The 19,290-nt window shown below is 28.9% G+C and overlaps 1 protein-coding gene across 4 annotated transcripts in view; it reads right to left on the bottom strand.

Moving 5' to 3' along the window:
* The window catches only part of kst (spectrin beta chain, non-erythrocytic 5 kst), a 196,695-nt gene that overhangs the window by 156,105 nt on the left and 21,300 nt on the right, over positions 1–19,290 (bottom strand). For 2 of the 4 annotated variants that reach the window (XM_067047074.1, XM_067047077.1), the window contains exon 2: positions 18,772–18,859. The exons of 1 other annotated variant lie outside the window; for it this stretch is intronic. In XM_067047074.1, coding sequence (XP_066903175.1) covers positions 18,772–18,850 — 79 coding nt within the window. In that variant the 5' untranslated portion in view covers positions 18,851–18,859. Of the gene's footprint in view, positions 1–9,829; positions 9,941–18,771; positions 18,860–19,290 lie in introns of those variants that run through there. One more of the 4 variants, XM_067047075.1, reaches the window with a different exon arrangement.

Raw genomic sequence — 19,290 nt, 5'->3', positions numbered from 1 at the left:
AAACATTTATTTATAGTTGAGAATATTCACGTGTTTTTGTTGTTTTCCATTACATTCTATGAATTAATATATTAAATACTATTTTTTAAAAAATTGATTAGCTTTCCGATGGTTAATACGAACATTAAACAATACAACAGTAAATAACTATGTTAATTCTTTATTTCCAGAAATAATTTTTCTGAGAACATATTTCATCTTTTTTCTCATTAAGTAAGAAAATTGTTACATAATTTAAATCCCTTTATAACTTCTAAAAATAGAAAATGATTAATTATTTCAAATAAAAAATCAAAGATACATTTTTTTTTTAAAATATTTATTTATTGCTATTTACAACTGTACATTATAATACATTTAGTAAATCTGATCTAAGTTAAATTGGAGTGTTACAGTCGTGTAGAGAAACTACCCATTGGTAGCACTCTAATTACATTTTACATTAGCTGGTCTCGTGGCCATCTTCTTTTCAGGCGCCTCGGAGGATTGTCAGGAATGAAAGAGGATGAAAGATTAGAAACTAGGGGGTTTGAGTGGTTAGAGTTTATAATGGAAGGAGTGATATCTGGTTCGGGCTAGATCGGTTACATAGGGAACATTAAGGTCTTTATGTACGATTTTATTTGTGACAAATAAACAGCATTGAGGATTTTGGATTGTAAGGATTGAATACGAGAGGAATTCGAAGGTTTACTTGAGCCCCAAAGCTCAACTCCATATGTCCAGATTGGCCTTATTACAGTCATGTAGATCAGTTTTTTGTTATGTGTTGGAAGTTTAGACCGTTTGTCTAGTAAGTGCTGTAATAGTCGAAATCGACGTGCAGTTTCCTGTCTTTTCAGTCTGGTGTGAGGATTCCAGGTTAATCGCTTGTTCAAATGTAGTTCAAGGTAGCGGATCTGTTCGACAGGGGTAAGAGTAACATCATTAAATGAAACTGTAGGGCAGTCAGAAGGTTTACGACGAAGGGTAAAGGTGATTTGATGGGATTTGTTGGAATTTATCCAAAGATACATTTGAAGATTAAAGAAACATTTACAAAAAAAAAATTGACAATTAGGCCTTGTTACATTAATGGTTACATAAAGTGGCACTGATACGTTGATTTTAACGAAAGAGTATCTGAACCATCGAAGGCATATGAATACCACAAAATACGAACTTTCAACACCGTATCAATTTTTTCTTTTGAGCTAAGCTGACACATACATAATCATTTTGCGAGATTTGATTATGTGGATATTAAAATGAGTATTTCGATTTAAAACTCTGATTCAAAATAGCAACACTTCCAAAATACCAATACATATAGTAAAGTTAAAAAAATTATCTTTTAATGGAAATAAATAATGCATTTTTAGTTTCTCGTAAAATACATTTTAAAAAAAATTAATATCAATTTTAAGATTTAAAAAAATGGCATGAAAACAAATATTGTTAAGGTATGTATTTACTTAATGTAGTTAAGGAAACAGAAAACTGGGTGAAAAGACCATTCGAAATCAAGCATACGAAAAGCAAACCAATTTTACAGAATGATTTCAAGGCGTTAATGAACGCTAAATAGGAATAAGTAAAAACCCACAGTTTAATTTATTTAAAATAAAGAAGTCCCACAAGTCCGCCTCAAAGTAGGCCAGCAGGTCGGAGAGTCTGGAACAACCACGTCTTATAAGACCCGAGGAATGCAGAAAGCGAAAAAAAAAAAAACCTTCCTGTCCAGCGAAGTGGTCCTCAACCCAAATATTATACTTATTAATAATAAATATAAATTAAATAATTATATGTTTGAACACGTCAGCACGGAAATACATAATTAATAGTGATCAGCGAATTAAAACAAAAAAAATCAGGTTAATTTCAAGGAGTAGAGAATAAAGGAATAGAAAGTAAACTTCACCACTTGAAGATATCCACTTACAGGCCACAAGGAAACGATTGTATTGTCTAACAGTCCAATAAAATTAGATGTATAATATATAACGAATAATAAAGTTAATAAAAAACATATATTCGCATTATAGTAACCACAATATCGAAAACGAATTTACTTGCCACTTTGGTTGCAAGGCTATTGGATATTTCAAAATATTCCTAAAAAAATAAATGAATAAAATTTTTAAAAAACACCTAAATATTTCCAAGAATATACCAACAAATAATCGGAAAAGTGATTATATTCTGAAAAATATTTAACGAGAGGAAAGGAAAAAATTATCTTGAGATAACGAAAAATATTTCATAAACAGTAAACAATCTTATTTTATTTAACTGATTTCATTGAGGTGTACTCAATAAGGAAAAAAACGTGATTATACCTATATTTTTTTCAATAGCACTTCTTAGAAAAATTTAATAACTTTGAATTCTTTCTCAGGTCAAGAGGATGACGATCTTATGACTAGTAACTATTTTTATCGAGACAAAGAACTTTCCATTGGCTGTTGAGACCTCTCAAAAAAGTGAAAAATAATATTAGAATCATATGATGTAATGCTATTTGATATATTTATTCATTTTAATTGTTATCTATCAGTACTTCTCAATATCCGAAATTGCATCAGAATCTTTCAGACCAACATGATAGCCTAAATAGCTCCACTAAAACAAAGCATGTATACTTCTGAGCTTTACAACGACCAGCAAAATTACTTCATAATTAACTTATACAGATCATGAATAAAACTATTAGAGCCTTGGGAATTACCAGCGTCTCCAATCAATGATTAACTGGATTAACAGTGTCAACAAAAGGTATTGGAAGACGGTAGGGTAGTCAAAAATATTTCTCTGTTATTTTTTTTCTTTATTCAATGACTCCTTGGAAGAACGAATAGTAATTAAAACTCGGAATTTTTAATATATTTCACAATCTTATAATATTGAATCTAATAGAAGGGACTAAAATTGACGAAGGAGCGAAGGCGGAACTAAAATTCTTATCAGGATATTCTCCAAAAAACAAATAGTGCAGATATATAAGATTTTGCAATAATATCAATTTCCTGAAAGGATGAAATAATTTTTAGTAAGTAGAAATATAAGATTAGTCTATTATAAGGCCTATTTGGACATACGGAGTTGAGCTTTGGGGCTCCACTAAACCATCAAATTCCTCTTGAATCCAATCCTTACAGTCCAAAATCCTTAACGCTCCTTACTTTGTCACAAATCAAGTCATCTATCATGAGCTCAATGTTCCATATGTTGCCGATTTGGCCAAAAACCAGATACCATTCCTTCCACGGAAAACTTCCCAACCACCCAAATCCACTAGTTTCTAACCTGGCTTCTCCTTCATTACCTAATAATCCTCCTAGGCGTCTGAAAAGAAGATGACCTCGGGATCTTCTCCTCTATAAATGTTATTGGAGCTCTATCAGTGGGTAGATTCTCCACATGTTTGTATCATGTCACTATCTCACCTACAGCAAATTTACTTGTATATATGTTATACAGATGTAAATGACAATAAATGATTAAAAAAAATAAAAAGGATTAGTCAGTAAGATGTACAAGATATAAACATCTTTTTAAAATCAAGCGGATTTGGTGAATACAGATATACCATTCTTGGAAAATGGTTCAGGTGGCGTTAAAAAAAAAGGATATAAATAGCAGAAAAAACTATTTATTAATGACTAACGTTTCGTCCTACTTTGCAGTGCTTCATCGGGGCTGAATCCTGAGAGATGTAAAATCGGGGTACCTTCCGCTATGGGAAACCCTAACCTAAATCTAGGAAAAGCTATAGGGTTATTATTTAACCTTCGTTGGTTTTCAATTAAAGTGAAGCAGTCAAAAGCTCCAGAATTTTAACGATAAAGGAAGAAAAACAAATGTTTGCAAAATATTGATTATTGCATAGGATATCCGGCTCTAATGAGAAAAATCCACTGGGGAATTTAATAACGCAGGTTTGCGAGACATGCAACTTTAAAGTATAATCGACATCGCGACAGTTAAAAAGTGCATGAAAAGTTAGAATTATACATGGCATATTGCATAGAAGAATCCTTTAAAGCAGAGTATCATAAAGCTAATGAGTAAACGTCTGAAGTATGGACCAAACCGTTGATGGGAGGATTATTCTAAACTTGACCTTACTTTTAACGAAGGGTTGTTGAAAGGATATATGAGTGGTTTATTTCCAAAAAAAACACCTAAAGTAAGTTTAAATAATATGATTTGGAAAGAGTTTAGAAAAACACGACTAAATTTAAGCATTAAGAAAAGTTTTTAATTATTGTGAATGTGAGCAATAAGCAGAATAAACCGTGTAATTGTTCTTAGATACAATGGGCTGTAATCTTTGTGAATAAAATGGTTAATGGTGTAGGATAAAAACTTACACAATGACAGAATTATTTTAATTATTAAACTACTTTAACATTTAATACAGGAAATTAAAACAAAAAAAAAAGTATCTTGATAACCAGAAAAATTAAAAACTCAATTTAATGTAAATGGATGCCGGATCTTGAGAGGGGACATGTAGTCACAAGGATGCAGCCTCTATAACGGTACGTCTTGTAACACTTCATTGATGGCTTGGCTCCTCTGGGGTCAGGGAAAGCAAAGTTCAAGGAGGTATATTTAATACATAAAATTTACCATACTAAAATCATTTAAATTAATTTAATAAAAAATATATAGTTTTATATATACGGTAAAACCATTAATTACATAATAAATTAAAAACAAAAAAATACTTATTAATTCGTAATTCATGATCTATTGTATATCTTGAATTTCACAAGAGCAGGTACACCAGAAGTAGGCATGTTCCAACAGCAAACACTTGAAATTTGAAGTATAAATAAATAATAAAAAAATTTGGGACAGTAATTTGAATGCGCGGTCATTTTAAACTATTTAATTATTCTAATATATATTTCAAATCATCTAATGCATCTAATCTACTGAAAGTTGAATAAAAAATATTCTGAGCATTGGTTTTGTATAGATGTATCTTATTCCCTCATACCATAAATCTGTATTTTAAAATATTATACAAAGCGATGAACTTGCTGACAACAATATTGCTGAGCTTGGACTCTAATATCTTAAGAAGTGGCTCACAACAGTTCTGTTTTTTCTTATTTATTGTTATTATTATATCTATTTTTAAAAGGATGATTTACGATTAATTAAATAAACTTAAAATTAAAAATTAATTAAATGCACTTGATAAAGGTATACGTAGTCAGAAAATATTCAGGAATATTTTACCGAATATAAATAGAATTAAAGTAAATAGTTCTGAGAAGATACCTATCTTTTATTAATTGATAAGTCATGAAATAATAAAGAGCAATTATTTTAGTAAATTTTCAAAGGTAACCGGATACACGGCCAATTTACATAAGTACTTCCAAGTTACATAAAAGTTACAATATTTATGCCAACTTTTATGAATCGTAAAAGTGAATTTGCTCAAAAGATAAGCCATTTTTTGTTTTTATCTAGACGAACAGTAAACAAAAATACTCAAACTATTAATATTTCGTAATAAAATTAATTTCAATTGGAGCACTGCATAACTAGCCACTTCCGAAAAATCTTTCTAATTTTAAAGATTCAAAAACAAAGTCTCTCATAAACTGTTTTTATGAGAGACTAAATGTAAAGAACCACAAAAACGATAGAATATTTAGTACAAAATTAAAAAAAACAAAAACGAATAGCATATTTTCTTAAACTTATATTTGAAGATTGAGGAAAGCAAAATAAAATAAAATAACATGTTAATTTTAAAAGTAAATAAAAAGATAAATCGAACAAATACGCGGTTTAAATAAATGATATGCAGATAAAGGCATCAATGAATTAAGTAAGCTTTACTATTTAAGCACTTATTTAAAACACAAATTATAAATATGATTTTATTATTAACATACACAATTTTGATCTATATTAGTCTCAACTTTTATTCGTAAAAAACTCTCCAACGTTTCGGCCCTCAGGCCATTCTCAAGAAGATAACCTATAATTTTTTTTTTTTAATAACAATTACATTATTTCCTTAACTACATACTGATATCTTTGGCCTTAAATATTGATGTCTTGTTTTTTAAAAATCTTATTTGCAGGCTAATTGTCCATGTCACATTTTTAAAATAAATTAAATATTAAAATAACATCATAACAACTTCAAAAAATTTTATTTTTAAATTGATTACTTACATAACTTTTTATATCTTAAATTTAAAAACTTTTTTATACAAATAATTCCCTCGTTTTCACTTATATTCATCATTTATAACAGAACCTACCTTCAACAGGTAAGGACTCTGTTACCACTTTATCTTAAAAAATAATTTTTTTATCTCTAATTTACATTTAATAAAATTCAACATTCAATTTTAATTCATTTGCTTTTTTTTTTTTTTTTAATTCCATAATTACTACATTCTTATTGTATTAATATTTAAATTTTTTTTTAAGTTGTTATGATGTTATTTTAATATTTAATTTATTTTGAAGATGTGACATGGGCAATAGTTAAGGAAATAATGTAATTATTATAAAAACAAAATATTTTTATAGGTTGTCTCCTTGAGAATGGCCTGAGGGCCGAAACAATCATATAATAAATCAATAATCTATTATTATTTTAATTAATATTTAACAATCAACTATTAATTCATATTGACAAGTATTCCGTACTTAACAATACTGCTAATAAGGAGATGGATATTATTTTGGAGAGAATATTAGTATTTAATTAAGAACACCCATCTAAATATTCAAGAAATCGTCCATAAAATAAAGAAGACAGTTTAAATTACTGAAGTCTCCCAATGAAAAACGTAGAGAATAAATTACATAATAACATTTCTATTTAAGAGCCCCGAATAACAATTTAAGCGAAAAATGAAATATGAATATTGGCGTTTAGAACAAATTGACCATCATCAAGATGAATCCACTACATGTAACTGCTATATTACACGAAGAAGCATTTACATTAAATGAACACACAACTGACCATATGATTATATCATACATGGGAACAGGAAATGATGGGCAGTAAATTAACGGTTAACTTAAGAGGAATACATAACAATAACTTACTAGTTACTATAACAGGTTCAAGTTGTTACGTATCTCTAGAATAAAGTTAACTTAAAATAATAACCTATGAACAATAAACTATTCGGAGTATATCTCTTGAACATTGTCAAGAATGCTCAGTAGTTGCTTTTTTAACTTGTACAGAACAAGAACACCAGTTTGATTTTTTGATGTTTTTAAGAAATGGTTTCACAAGCATGACCTCCAAAAGATTGCCAAGAAACTTACAAGTTAAGGTGGTGCTGATCCCTATTCTATAACTAAATGTTAACACAGGTACCATTGCGGTAAAGTCCGTTTGATCAAAAACTTTCAAAATTATTTTTTAGTAAGATTGCCTCAAGGTAGAAATCGCAAGCTTATCTAGTACATATATCTAAAAGTTACGTAGCTCGTTTTTTTTTTTAAACTGGTAAGTAACTTTATATTAATAATATTATTATAATATTTACATACATAAAAAAGAAAAGTATTTTACACTGTTTAAAATATTTGTTTTTCTATAGGGGAGCCAGGTGGCTCAGCCGGTAAGGTGCTGGGCTACCAACTCCAAGGACCCAAGTTCGAATCTGAATGTGGCAGATAATAATTTTATTCTGCTACTAAAGCCCTGCATCAACTCTGTGGGTTTGGGGAGTAATCCAGGTCCACATAGGTTCATAAAGTTAACTCTTTATTGGGGAAAAATCTAGAGGTTGAGCGTGATCATGAACAAATCACCTCCTTGGACAACCGCTGTTCAAGAAACATACTTCCTTACTAATTACTGAAACCATGGCCCTTCATTGCAGGGGTAGATTTTCGTTTAATTTTTTTGTGCATGTTAATATTATTATTTTTTAATAATAAATAAAAACTCAGCTTAAATATTAATATGGTTATATGACAATGCGAAATTTTCAAGAGAAAATGGTCATTATCTCCAAAAATACTACACGAATGTTCCTAAAAACTAAAAAAAATGTTTCATAAATTTTTTTTAAAATGCAAAGATAATTGAAAGAACATTTCAGAAAATAATATTGGATCAACTAAAACATAATTATAATTTTCAAATAAGCTCACAGGCACATCTAACCGGATGAACTCATAAATCTTCAAAAAATGTTTGTGCAGATATACTTAAATTATTTTTTATTTTTAGCGAAATACTCATACAATATATACACACATATTATACATGATTCTAAAGAGAAAAAGTATTATTTTCATAAGTAAAATATCAATTTCATCAGAAAGGATCAACAAATACAAGTCTATACAGATGAATTATTACATTAGATCAATTTCAGAGAAAGGAACTTTAATAAAAAATTGTTAAGTTCATCTTGATTAATTAAAATATTTAATTGGGAAAGAGTTATTAAAAAGTAAAATTAAAGTTCTATATTAATAAATTAATTTCTTATCAAGAGAACATTAGCCTGATAAGGGATACCTCTTGAGTGGTAAGCACACAAAACCTGTATCAAAGCAAGGATAAATGAACCTGTGTATCATAATTTTACTTTAATAGGAATTAAATAATTATTTCTAATTTTTCAATGATAATTACCAGCAAATAATACAATTTTAACAACGAATTACAATGCTATCAAACATTTATTAGATTATTAATCATAGGAATGCAAGACGAGCCGTCTGACAAAAAGAGAAATTCGATATCCGAAGATAACAAAATGAAACTTGAATTGTTCAAGGAGGACGCTGAAGTTGACTACTTCCATTAGAGAAAAGGTCAAAGATCGAATCAATAATTAGCAATATTTTGGTACATTGTAAATCAATCATGTAACCTCAATTAATATTAAGGTGTTTCTAATATAATATAATATAAATTAATAAAATTGCACAAAAATCATAAATTTAGTAGTATTTAATTACAATTTATGGCTATAGTTACTAATTTTTCTAGAAAAATTATACGAAGTACTTTTTTTTTTGTTTAATGTTTAGACGAATTATCATTAACTTTGCAAAATAATGTTACTAAAATGCTATACTGATTACATAACGTTCATTCGGGAGGCGCTGGATTTAGCAGAGAAAATGAAGATATTTTGTTTTATAAAATCACAAGAAATTTAATTTAAATATAATCGATTTCTCCAATTATCAAAGTTTTTATTTGTTGTTTTTATATACATAGATTATTTGTTTTTGTAATGTTAATTTAACTATTTGATTTTTATTAGAGGAATAGATAATATACTTTTCGTTTTCATGAATAGCTGATAATTCTCTAGTTCTTTGGAGAAATTCACACAAAAAAAAAAAATAAGTCTTTATATTCAGTAAAAGACTAAGAACTTTTTTTTTTTGTGTTTATGAACTACATATATAAATTTTTTTAAGAATTTTCATTTCACAACATAAACCTAGACAGTGTAATTCTCCATTACAATTAGAAATGGATAAAGCCTTGGGTTTTGATGAGGAATTAAATTAATATCGACATAGCTCATAAAACAATAAAAAAAAGAATTTTTTTTTTAGTGTTTAATGTAGATGTGAGTTTAATTGTTTTTTTTTTTAGATTTCTGAAGTGGTTTTTAACTGATCTATAATACAAAAGCATTCTTCTGGGCCTGAAATGAGAATATTTCATAATTCTAGAGTCATTGAAAAAGTTATTAAAGTTAAGTAAGTAGTCATCGTAATCTTTCCAGATAATGTGGAGTTCCGTTCACTTTGAGCGTGCAATTAATTAATTGTACAATAATTAATCATTTGACTGATTAGAAAGACTTACCGACGGCTCCATATTTCTTGTAGTAGAGGCTTCTGATCATATCAGTAACGATGCGAACAGAGAACTGACGAAAAGTACCTTATCAGCGACGGTAGAGGTAAACACTGATAAGAACGCTGCATTGGAGCCATAATTACGTAATAAGCTGTAACAATGGCAGACACAAATGCAGGTGATGTCAACCGCGCAGTTAAATGACATTATTATGTCCTCACCTAGATTTTATTTTTTAAGGTTTAATGTAGAAGCTAAAATAAAAACAAGGAAAATGGAGGGGATTCATATTTTGTAAGGAAATACATCTCAAGCAAAGAATATCATCGTCAGCTATATTAATTTCATTAGAGCTAGTTTTTTTTTCTTTTTTTTTATAAACCTGAATATAATATAAATATTATTTTTTCCTTAATACTGAAACTATTCGTTGCAAGTAACAAGAGTAATAGCAGATTAGTACATGATAAAGTCGACGGGTTTTTTTTCCTCAGCTGCGCCTACAAAAAAAAAAAAGTAATAATCCGTGAAACTAAGCTCAAAACAACTTAAAAAGAACTTTTTGATGAGCTGAAGAAAACTAAGTAATACGAAAATAAAAATATGATCTTTGTCATGAGTTAGAATGGACTAAACTCCTAATCAAATTGTTGAATACATTTTTTAAACACTATTTGCTTTAAAATGGCTGTTTAACTTGTAATGATTTCATAGATTTTTCAATTCAAAAATTATTTGTCAAGTAGGTGTTGTAGCAATCGAAACCTACGTTTTTTGTTTCTTGTCATTTCAGTCTTGTATGTGGATTCCAAGTGCTCAACCGGCGTTTATTTAAAAACTAAATTGTTTTCCCTGTCGAAGTTGTGTTACAAGAGAATATATTCACTTTTTATTTTTTTGCATCGAGTATGATCACACTCAAACACGATACTAAATTTTATCGTTGCCTGCTTACTATTCGTTCTGTTATGTACTTGGATTCTAACTAAAATATCTAGGACCGACAGTCGAAGACTACTGTGATGTGATATTTACACATGAATTTGAAATATTTACGTAAAAATATAAACATAGGACGGTTAGCAACTATTGTAACATTTTAGCACGAAACAACGCTAAAACAAAGCGAAAAATAATTGAGCTCCATGAGAACAGAATAATTTAAATTACACGGTTATTTCACATTCAAAGGATAAAAATACTCTTTATACCGACGAAGGTAGTATTTAAGTACTGGATTCCAGAAAGTATTACTCATTCCAACACAAAGCTTTTCTGGAGTTGTTAATTCATATTTTTTATATTAATTTTCTATTCGAAAAATCTAAAATGATAAAATCTTTACTTTTGAAAGTACTTTTGATATGAAGTGCAATATACTTTCAATATAAAGAAGTTCAATATACTTTCAATATGAAAGTATATTGAAAGTACATTTGAAAGTACTTTACATTTGAAATAAATCAGCTAATAAATTAATATAAAAATTTAGCAGGAGAAATAAGTTTTAAATAGGAAATAATGTTAGTAGGGATATGGAAAGAGATAATGTACTGTATCTACTGAATTCGATTTTGAGTTGTTATTTGTATATGTATACAAAACCTTAAACTTAGATCTTGATACTTGTCTTCAGAATATGATTTCAATGTTTTCTATGATAATATTAAATTTGATTTTTTTTTTTATAATTTTGAATGTAAATAGCATACGCAGCTTAGCTATATTGTGTGTTATTAATTACAAAAAATGAATTTTAATCGATTACTTTTGTTGAGAATTTTGTAAATGTAAGCCATTTTTTTTTGTCAAATATTTTTTATGCTGGAAATATTTGTTTTACAGAAGTAGCCTTAAGCTTTATAAAAACTAATAAAATTATTTTCGAGAAGTCCTTAATAACTGTGTAGAGAAAATTTCATTATAAAAGATATTACAAGCATTCACGTTCACAAATATCTTAAATTATTTTTTTAGTTTTACGCTAATGATTTGAGCTAAAGGTTAAGGAAGGAAGTCTTGGTTCTACCAAGATGATAATCTAAGCCAGGGTTCAACCATTTATATTTTACGTCATTAAAACAAAACACTAAGAAGAACCTTCAGTTGTCAGAAAACTCCACTAACTTTATTTTTAAGGTGGTTGCTCAAGAAAAAATAAGTATTATTGCTACAATTAAATAACTGTTATTTATTTATTACTGTTATTAACTGTATTAATAAATACTAATAATATATATTTCTGACAGCCTTTCTTACCATCATTTCATCTACGGTCCATATCATTTTATATAAATATTTTATATAAATATTCTAAACTTATTGAAATAATGATGTGGTAAAATACACATCATTATTTCAATAAGTTTAGAATGTACAAAAGGAGAATCCTTGATATATATATTTTTCTTAATATTAACAACCTATATGAACTAGATCAGTACCACACGATACTATAATAAAACAGTTCTAAATATTCAATTTAAAAAAAAAAAAAAGAAAGATTATTAAAGAAGCAGGACTGTATAAAAACATGATTCGAGAAAATAACGACCTGCATCCCTGGAAAGGTAGGTCAAGCATTGCTCGTTAGCTCAACAACGGGAAAGCCTGAATGGTGCACGCCTCAAATGATAACATTGCAGCCAGGTTTTTTTTTAAATTGCACTGAAAATGAGAGTGGAGCCCAATATAAACCTCAATACAAACTCGAAAAAGTATCTGACAAAAAAGTATTAAGTTTTCGAAGCTTTTTTAATTTGATTAGCATTGCATTATAGTCCGGTAAAAGCCAGAAATGCGTAAATATAAGGTAAGTACAATCCCATTCAAAACGATAACTTAAATAAATAAGAATCGGCCATAATAGATTCTTAGTCTTTTGGTTTAATGACGTAAGGTATAAATGGTCGAACTCTGGCTTTGATGGTAGAACCACCACTTCTTTCCTTGAACCTTTTTGCTCAAATCACCATAAACCAGAAAAAACCAAACAAATAGATTTGTAAACGTAAATGCTTTTAGTACTCGTAGAAACGAAATTTTCACGATACAGTTATTAAGGTCTTCTCGAAAATAAGTTTGCTAGTTTTTAACTTTGAGGAAGGAGTATAATTGAGGGGGTAAACTTTCCACTCCTAGTTAAAGGAGCTGTAACCTACAACCTGGGAAACCCAACCTCAACCCGAAGACTGAAGCCCAGACTGCAGCAGGACATTCTGTTATAAATTTTAATAGATATAAAATTAATTCATAGTCACACTACCTCTATTTTACTTATTATTAATTTTATTTATTCATTTTCATCATTCATTTGTTCCTTTTTCAATTTAACGTTTCTTTTTACTGTTAGAGGGCAATAGTTTGTTTTATTTAAGTGTGCCAATATCATTTTTTTTTTTTTTATTAATTTTACTTAATTAAATTAATTTTTCTCTTTTATTAATAAGCATTATTCTTATCTATTTATTTATTTTTTCTTTTAATAAGAACATTGTATATAGTTAGGGGTGTCTTTTGTACGAGACTATACCCCCTATAATCAACTGTTAAAAATATATATATAATATAACGGTTATATCAACCATGTAAGGCCCACCAGGCCGATCAGGTATAAAATAAAAAAGGAAAAAAGGGGGTAAACTAGCAAAAAAGTGAAGCCAAAAAGGCGGGCCTTACTTATGTGCATTTCAGAGATGTGGCAGAGAAATTGGGGAAAAATACAAGCCAGTCTCTGCCCACCTCCAATTTCAGACATTCCTATTAACCTCACGTAATCCTTCCTTTCATGGGTGTGGCCTATTTAGCTTCACTTTTGCTTTGAAGAAGAGTAGAGTAATAAAAATCAGGAAGGTGTAATTTCTAACTGAAGGATTAACCTCTATTTCTAGCATAAAAAGCTTCTTTTTATTAATTTTTAATATATTACTTAAATAAATTAAGGAATTACTTTACGGAATAATCTATTTATTAAATTATTATTTAATGAAATAATTCTACGAAAAATATTAATTATAATGCGGCTGTAGATACAATCAACACAGCAAATACCCTCCTGACGGAAACTATCATACAGTTTACACCACGGCAGTTAGTCTGTAGTCAGTCTCCAGATTATATATGTTATTTCAGAAACAGCTTTATTTTAATGAACAATTATTTCAAGAAATAAATAGAGGGAGTTAACTGATGGGGGTTATTTCCTAAAATAATCATTTGAATGAAATTTTTATTTTGTAAAAGAAACCTTTAATTAATTCAGTAAATACATTATTTAAGAAGTATCGAGATCTACTGTTGAAAAATAAACTTTCCCTCAAAAATATTGTTAACTACTAAATGAAGAAATATTATTGCGCATATGATTTTTTATACTATTTATTTATTTTTTAATCAAATTTTATGTTGACGTCTTTCTCTTTTTAAGAATTATTTTAAAAGAGGAAAAATGATATTTTACAATTGCGTATTAACTTAAAATGTTTTTATAAATGCATCACATCAGTGCTACGAAACGGAAAATATGATGAAAATATTAAATTGTAAAATGTAACTAAAAATTTAGGATCAATGCTTAGACAGTTATAAAAAAAAAAAAGTAAATTATTTTTAAATGATATAAAATAAATGGTAACTTGAACGAACAAGTCATTGAAGAAGCAAATTTTGGCGTTTAAACTACATGCATACTTTTTATTCTATTCTGTTGAAGATCACGCCGAACATAGAGTATGTATTAATAACAAATATATAGTACATATCGTTAAATTCACCTTTAAGGCTTAGAAAAGAAAGACATTAATGACCAAGAATTAAAAAAGAGAAATAATTTAAATCATAAGTGAATCGTTCAGGTTTTATAATATACTATTTGTATAATATTAGGACAATTTGTACCTTTAGGAATATGATATACAAGGACAAACAAAAAATAATGGAAATAAATTACATACTACAAGGACTAGAGAGAGAGAAATACTTTATTTATCTATGCTGCCTAAATACATCAGGTTGCTATCTCACACAGCATACTTATCAATCCGTAATCGGACATATATAAATTACACATACATGGTATAATCAGAAAAAAAGAGATATAATAAACAATTTTTCCCCCTACAGTTCCCTTTTACATTCAATTTCGGTCTGTACAACAAATACAAATGTTTCAATTCATTCCTATTTTTCCTTCTCATTTCTGATCCTCCAATTTCACCCTTTCACAATTTTTTAATTCACCCGATGAACAAATTCGCTCTCCGGAATTCTTCCGAAAAACAATTTAATCGAAACATCAAATGAATAAAAGAGGTACCATAAGATTTTTTTGTTTATTCATTCATAAAATTGAAACGTCTCATACTTTTTAATGAATACATTATCTCATTATATATTAATCGTAATTTTAAAAAGAATAAAACTTAAGAATGGAAAGAAATATTACACGATTAAAAATTAATTAAAACTGCTGAAATACTACTTGATTTAGTTCATATGAGTAAATACATTTTGTACGTTAATTCTCTCCATATTCTCATGATTGGCAAAATCAATCGCTAATAATTTATGATAGACATAATTGAATAAATAAGCTTTTTATTCCAATAAATATAAAAATAATTTTTGAGGTATATTATTAGATATTTATAACGAAATGTGGAAAATAAAAAGCTGAAAGAACAAAGGAAAAACAGCTGGAACCGACTAGGAGCTGAAGAGAAGAGAGAAAGAAAAATGGAGGGTAGAGATGGTGGAAGTAAGCCGGAGTTGGTGCATGACACACTTGCCAAATCCGTTATCCCGGTTCCTCTCGCCGAGCGACCATCCAACTCAGCTCCGAACGTGGCCTCGGCGAATCGAGATGACTTTTTTTAAATGCTATCAAAAAGAAAAGGTTCTTTATCATTCCCAAGTAAAAAACAAAAATGGGACATGGATTCCAGGCAGCGTATGGTCCAGAATATATAACGTTATGACAATGGGCTGGGAGAGATTGAATTCACGACTCCCTGTACATACGGTATTAAATGTACTACATAAACAGCACAAACTGCATGATTCAACATGTGTCCAGCATTGTTACCTACTTGTTCAAGCACCAAGGCAGCCATTAAGAACAGTTGCAAGTTAGCCTTTCAAACTTTCCTTTTTATTTAGAATACACAGTAACTTTCATTATATCAACGAAGGTAATATTTTTTTGTAAACTTATTCGACTAATATATACGATATAATATAATTTGATAAACATTTTCTTGACTTTTAATGATATATATTTTTGATATTCACGAGATATATTTTAGAGACGTTTCGAGATTTTATTGTTCTCATAGCCATGCCCTACAGTACTTTTTTTTAAACTAACAAAATTGTAAACTAATTATTAAATAATAAAATGTATTTAGTACCATGAGAACCGAATCCGATACATGCCGAAGCTAAGCGATATTAGCCGAAATGAGTTGAATTTCTGTATCCTCTGTATTCCAGGGGTATTCATGATATTGTGTTAAATGTAAAATGTTTTACCATGTTAAATGTTATAAGTATAGGATTGTGAGCGGCCCTATTTAAAGTCATGTTAAATTTTAAATGCATAAGAGCTCCTAGCGGATTTTCTGAGCAACTTCGTTAGTAACCTTTCCTGCCAAAACTTCATATATTGTTTACTTCTAAGTATTAATTACAGTAATTTATTATGACATGCCTAAAATAAGTGAAAAGTAGATGTGTAAAAGTTAGGCTACTGATTGTATTTTTAAAAAGTCCAAAACACGAGACAAAAGAAAAAAACAAAACAAAATACAAACTACAAGTAACCGAGCACGACAACAAATAAAACGGTGACAAGCTCAGCTGGTCTGTTGTGTGACGTCATTTTCCATTTAACAGACCTAGGATAGACCTAGAAAAGAAGGAAATATTTCTCTATTTAACATAAGTTTTTCCATTTAACACGCTTTAACATGTTAAAGTAAAGATCATGAATACCCCCTCCATTGGCCTATAAACTGTTTTTTATATATGTAACGCAAAACCTTTTTGCTTAGAGCTGGACACTTATCGTCCCAATAGGAGGTTTAGGTTTTTTTCTTATTTTTTATTATTATTAAATATGAAGAGACGTTTTCGTTTTACTGTTTTCTTCTAACGAATGTGGATAGCCCAGCTTGGGTATATTGTTTATTATTAGTTTATAATATAAACCCTATAAACGATCTTTAACTCATCATTTTTGTAAAATTACTACAATTGATTATCTATTTCATGTACATATTTCACAGGCTAACTCTAATTGTACAAGGATTGCCCCAACAAATAAATAAATTATTATTATTATTAAATACTAAAATGTACAAAATACAAACTGAAATTAATAAAGAAAAACGTTATTATAATTGTTTGGTAACTAATGTATTCTACATAACTAATAACTGTCCACTACAACTAAGACACATAAGTTTTGGAATAATACAGAGCAGTGTGGATTATTTGGTTTTCCAGACCCTAACTGTTAAATCCACCAGGTAGTCACTATGTTGCAATTTATATATACATTTATTTTTTGTGAAGTCAATTGTTTTTATAAAATTGAAGTAACATTAATTTAAATTTCGTACATCTGATTTTTGAGAGTACACAAATGTATTTGTGTATATACACACGCCCTTTTTTGTATACATATTTACAAATTTTTATCTACCAGTAAACATGTTGATAAAGAAAGATTAAAATGACGATCTAGGAACTTTATTAAATATGAATTCGTTTGGGATATAAAAACATTCTAGAACATAACAGTATAATCAGAAAATATGAAGTGCTGATTGTGTAAAACATTTTTTTTTTGTCTTACCTCCTTTGTTTTATATATATAAAACAAAATTAATATATACCTAAGAATATAAAAACGTAACTGGTGCCGTTCCTTTGCTATATGGCATTATAATGGGTTGGGCTGGGTCCGCTGAAGGCGGGGGTTACAAAGAACGGGGAGGGCCGCTCCACTGCGGGATAAAAGGAGAGATGGGTGTAAAACATAAAACGATCGTATGGTTTGGTTTATCTTAATAAAGTTGTAATTATCGGGTAGATGATTATACAAAATAAACTTGGGAAGATAAAGAGTTTGTCTGGTAGATGCTAAAGTAGGAATAGACAAGTACGAGATATATTGAAAGAAAATATGTTATAAGGCCGATTAATACAACGGATTAACATGGGTTGTTATTAACAGTTATACAGGATCTTGTAGAGTCCTACAGAAGTTGATTTCATGCGAATTATAAAATGACTTTTTTATTTTACGATATATTTGCCCCAAAAGGGATGTATACATTAAAAATACACTGATAGAAAGAGGCTAACAATATCATTAGAAATAAAATTCTGTAAAACGTTATCAGAGGCCAACAATTATAACTAGGTATTCATGCTTCTGAGATGGGGCTTGAAATTTAGTAGTTAATATTTTATACAACAAATTACACTTCAGATTATGTTATAGTAGTACACTATAATTTATACCAGCACTGGAAAAAGAGACTATTACGGGACCCACAGACCAGGCTTAAAAGACAAGATCTCAATCGACAATTATAAGGGCTAATGAAAAGAAACTCTGGTCTTTCAATTGAAAACAAACTAAATTTACATACTATTAGTTACAAATTTTACTAAACTAAAACTATGTGAGTCATAAAGTGCTTTTGTGTATTATAAAGAGCATGCCAAACCACAACTATACAAATGCAATATGTGTCAACGCATACAATCAACAGGTTAGCATTCCAACACTCTTGGACAGCTTCCAAAATAAAACAAAAAAAAGGTGTTTAGTATTCAAAAGGCAATCTCAAGAACAGAAAGTGGATATGATTTACAATCCGCTCAATGCAAATGTCTAACAAGAAAGGAACAGTCTCAATTAATTATTATAAATTACTTACTGTAGATCCACGACTGGTCGTTATCAGCGGTCCATGGGGCAGCCATGTAATCAAATCCCTTGACACCATTGGACACCATCAAGGGAATCTTGAAATAGAAAAAAATAATAATAAAAGAACATAATTTACAACGAGTACTTGAAAGTTGTAAGTAAACAAATAATAATATAAATCCATATATTCCATTAATCCATGATATGGGCTTTAACAATATTAGCATTCAAAATAAACAAAAAGGATTTTAACGCAATCTGACTCAACACAAAACTTACGTGTAATATAAAACATTTAATTACTTTTTAAGAGCTTAACAATTAACTGTAAATTGATTTACACAGTTTAACCAAGATCGTTGGAGACGTTTAAAATCAACTCTATAAAGTAGCACTTCTGGTATGTTGATTTTTTTTTTTAATTATTTATTTATTGTAATTTACAACTGTACAAAATAATACAATAGGTAAATATGTAGTATGTTTCATATACACTTGAAAATCTTGGGAAGGAACCACCCATTGG

Source organism: Halyomorpha halys, unplaced genomic scaffold (genome assembly GCF_000696795.3).
Source record: "Halyomorpha halys isolate HHAL.00 unplaced genomic scaffold, Hhal_1.1 Scaffold252.1, whole genome shotgun sequence".
NCBI classification, from domain to species: domain Eukaryota; kingdom Metazoa; phylum Arthropoda; class Insecta; order Hemiptera; family Pentatomidae; genus Halyomorpha; species Halyomorpha halys.
This window is presented reverse-complemented; position numbering and strand designations above follow the sequence as displayed.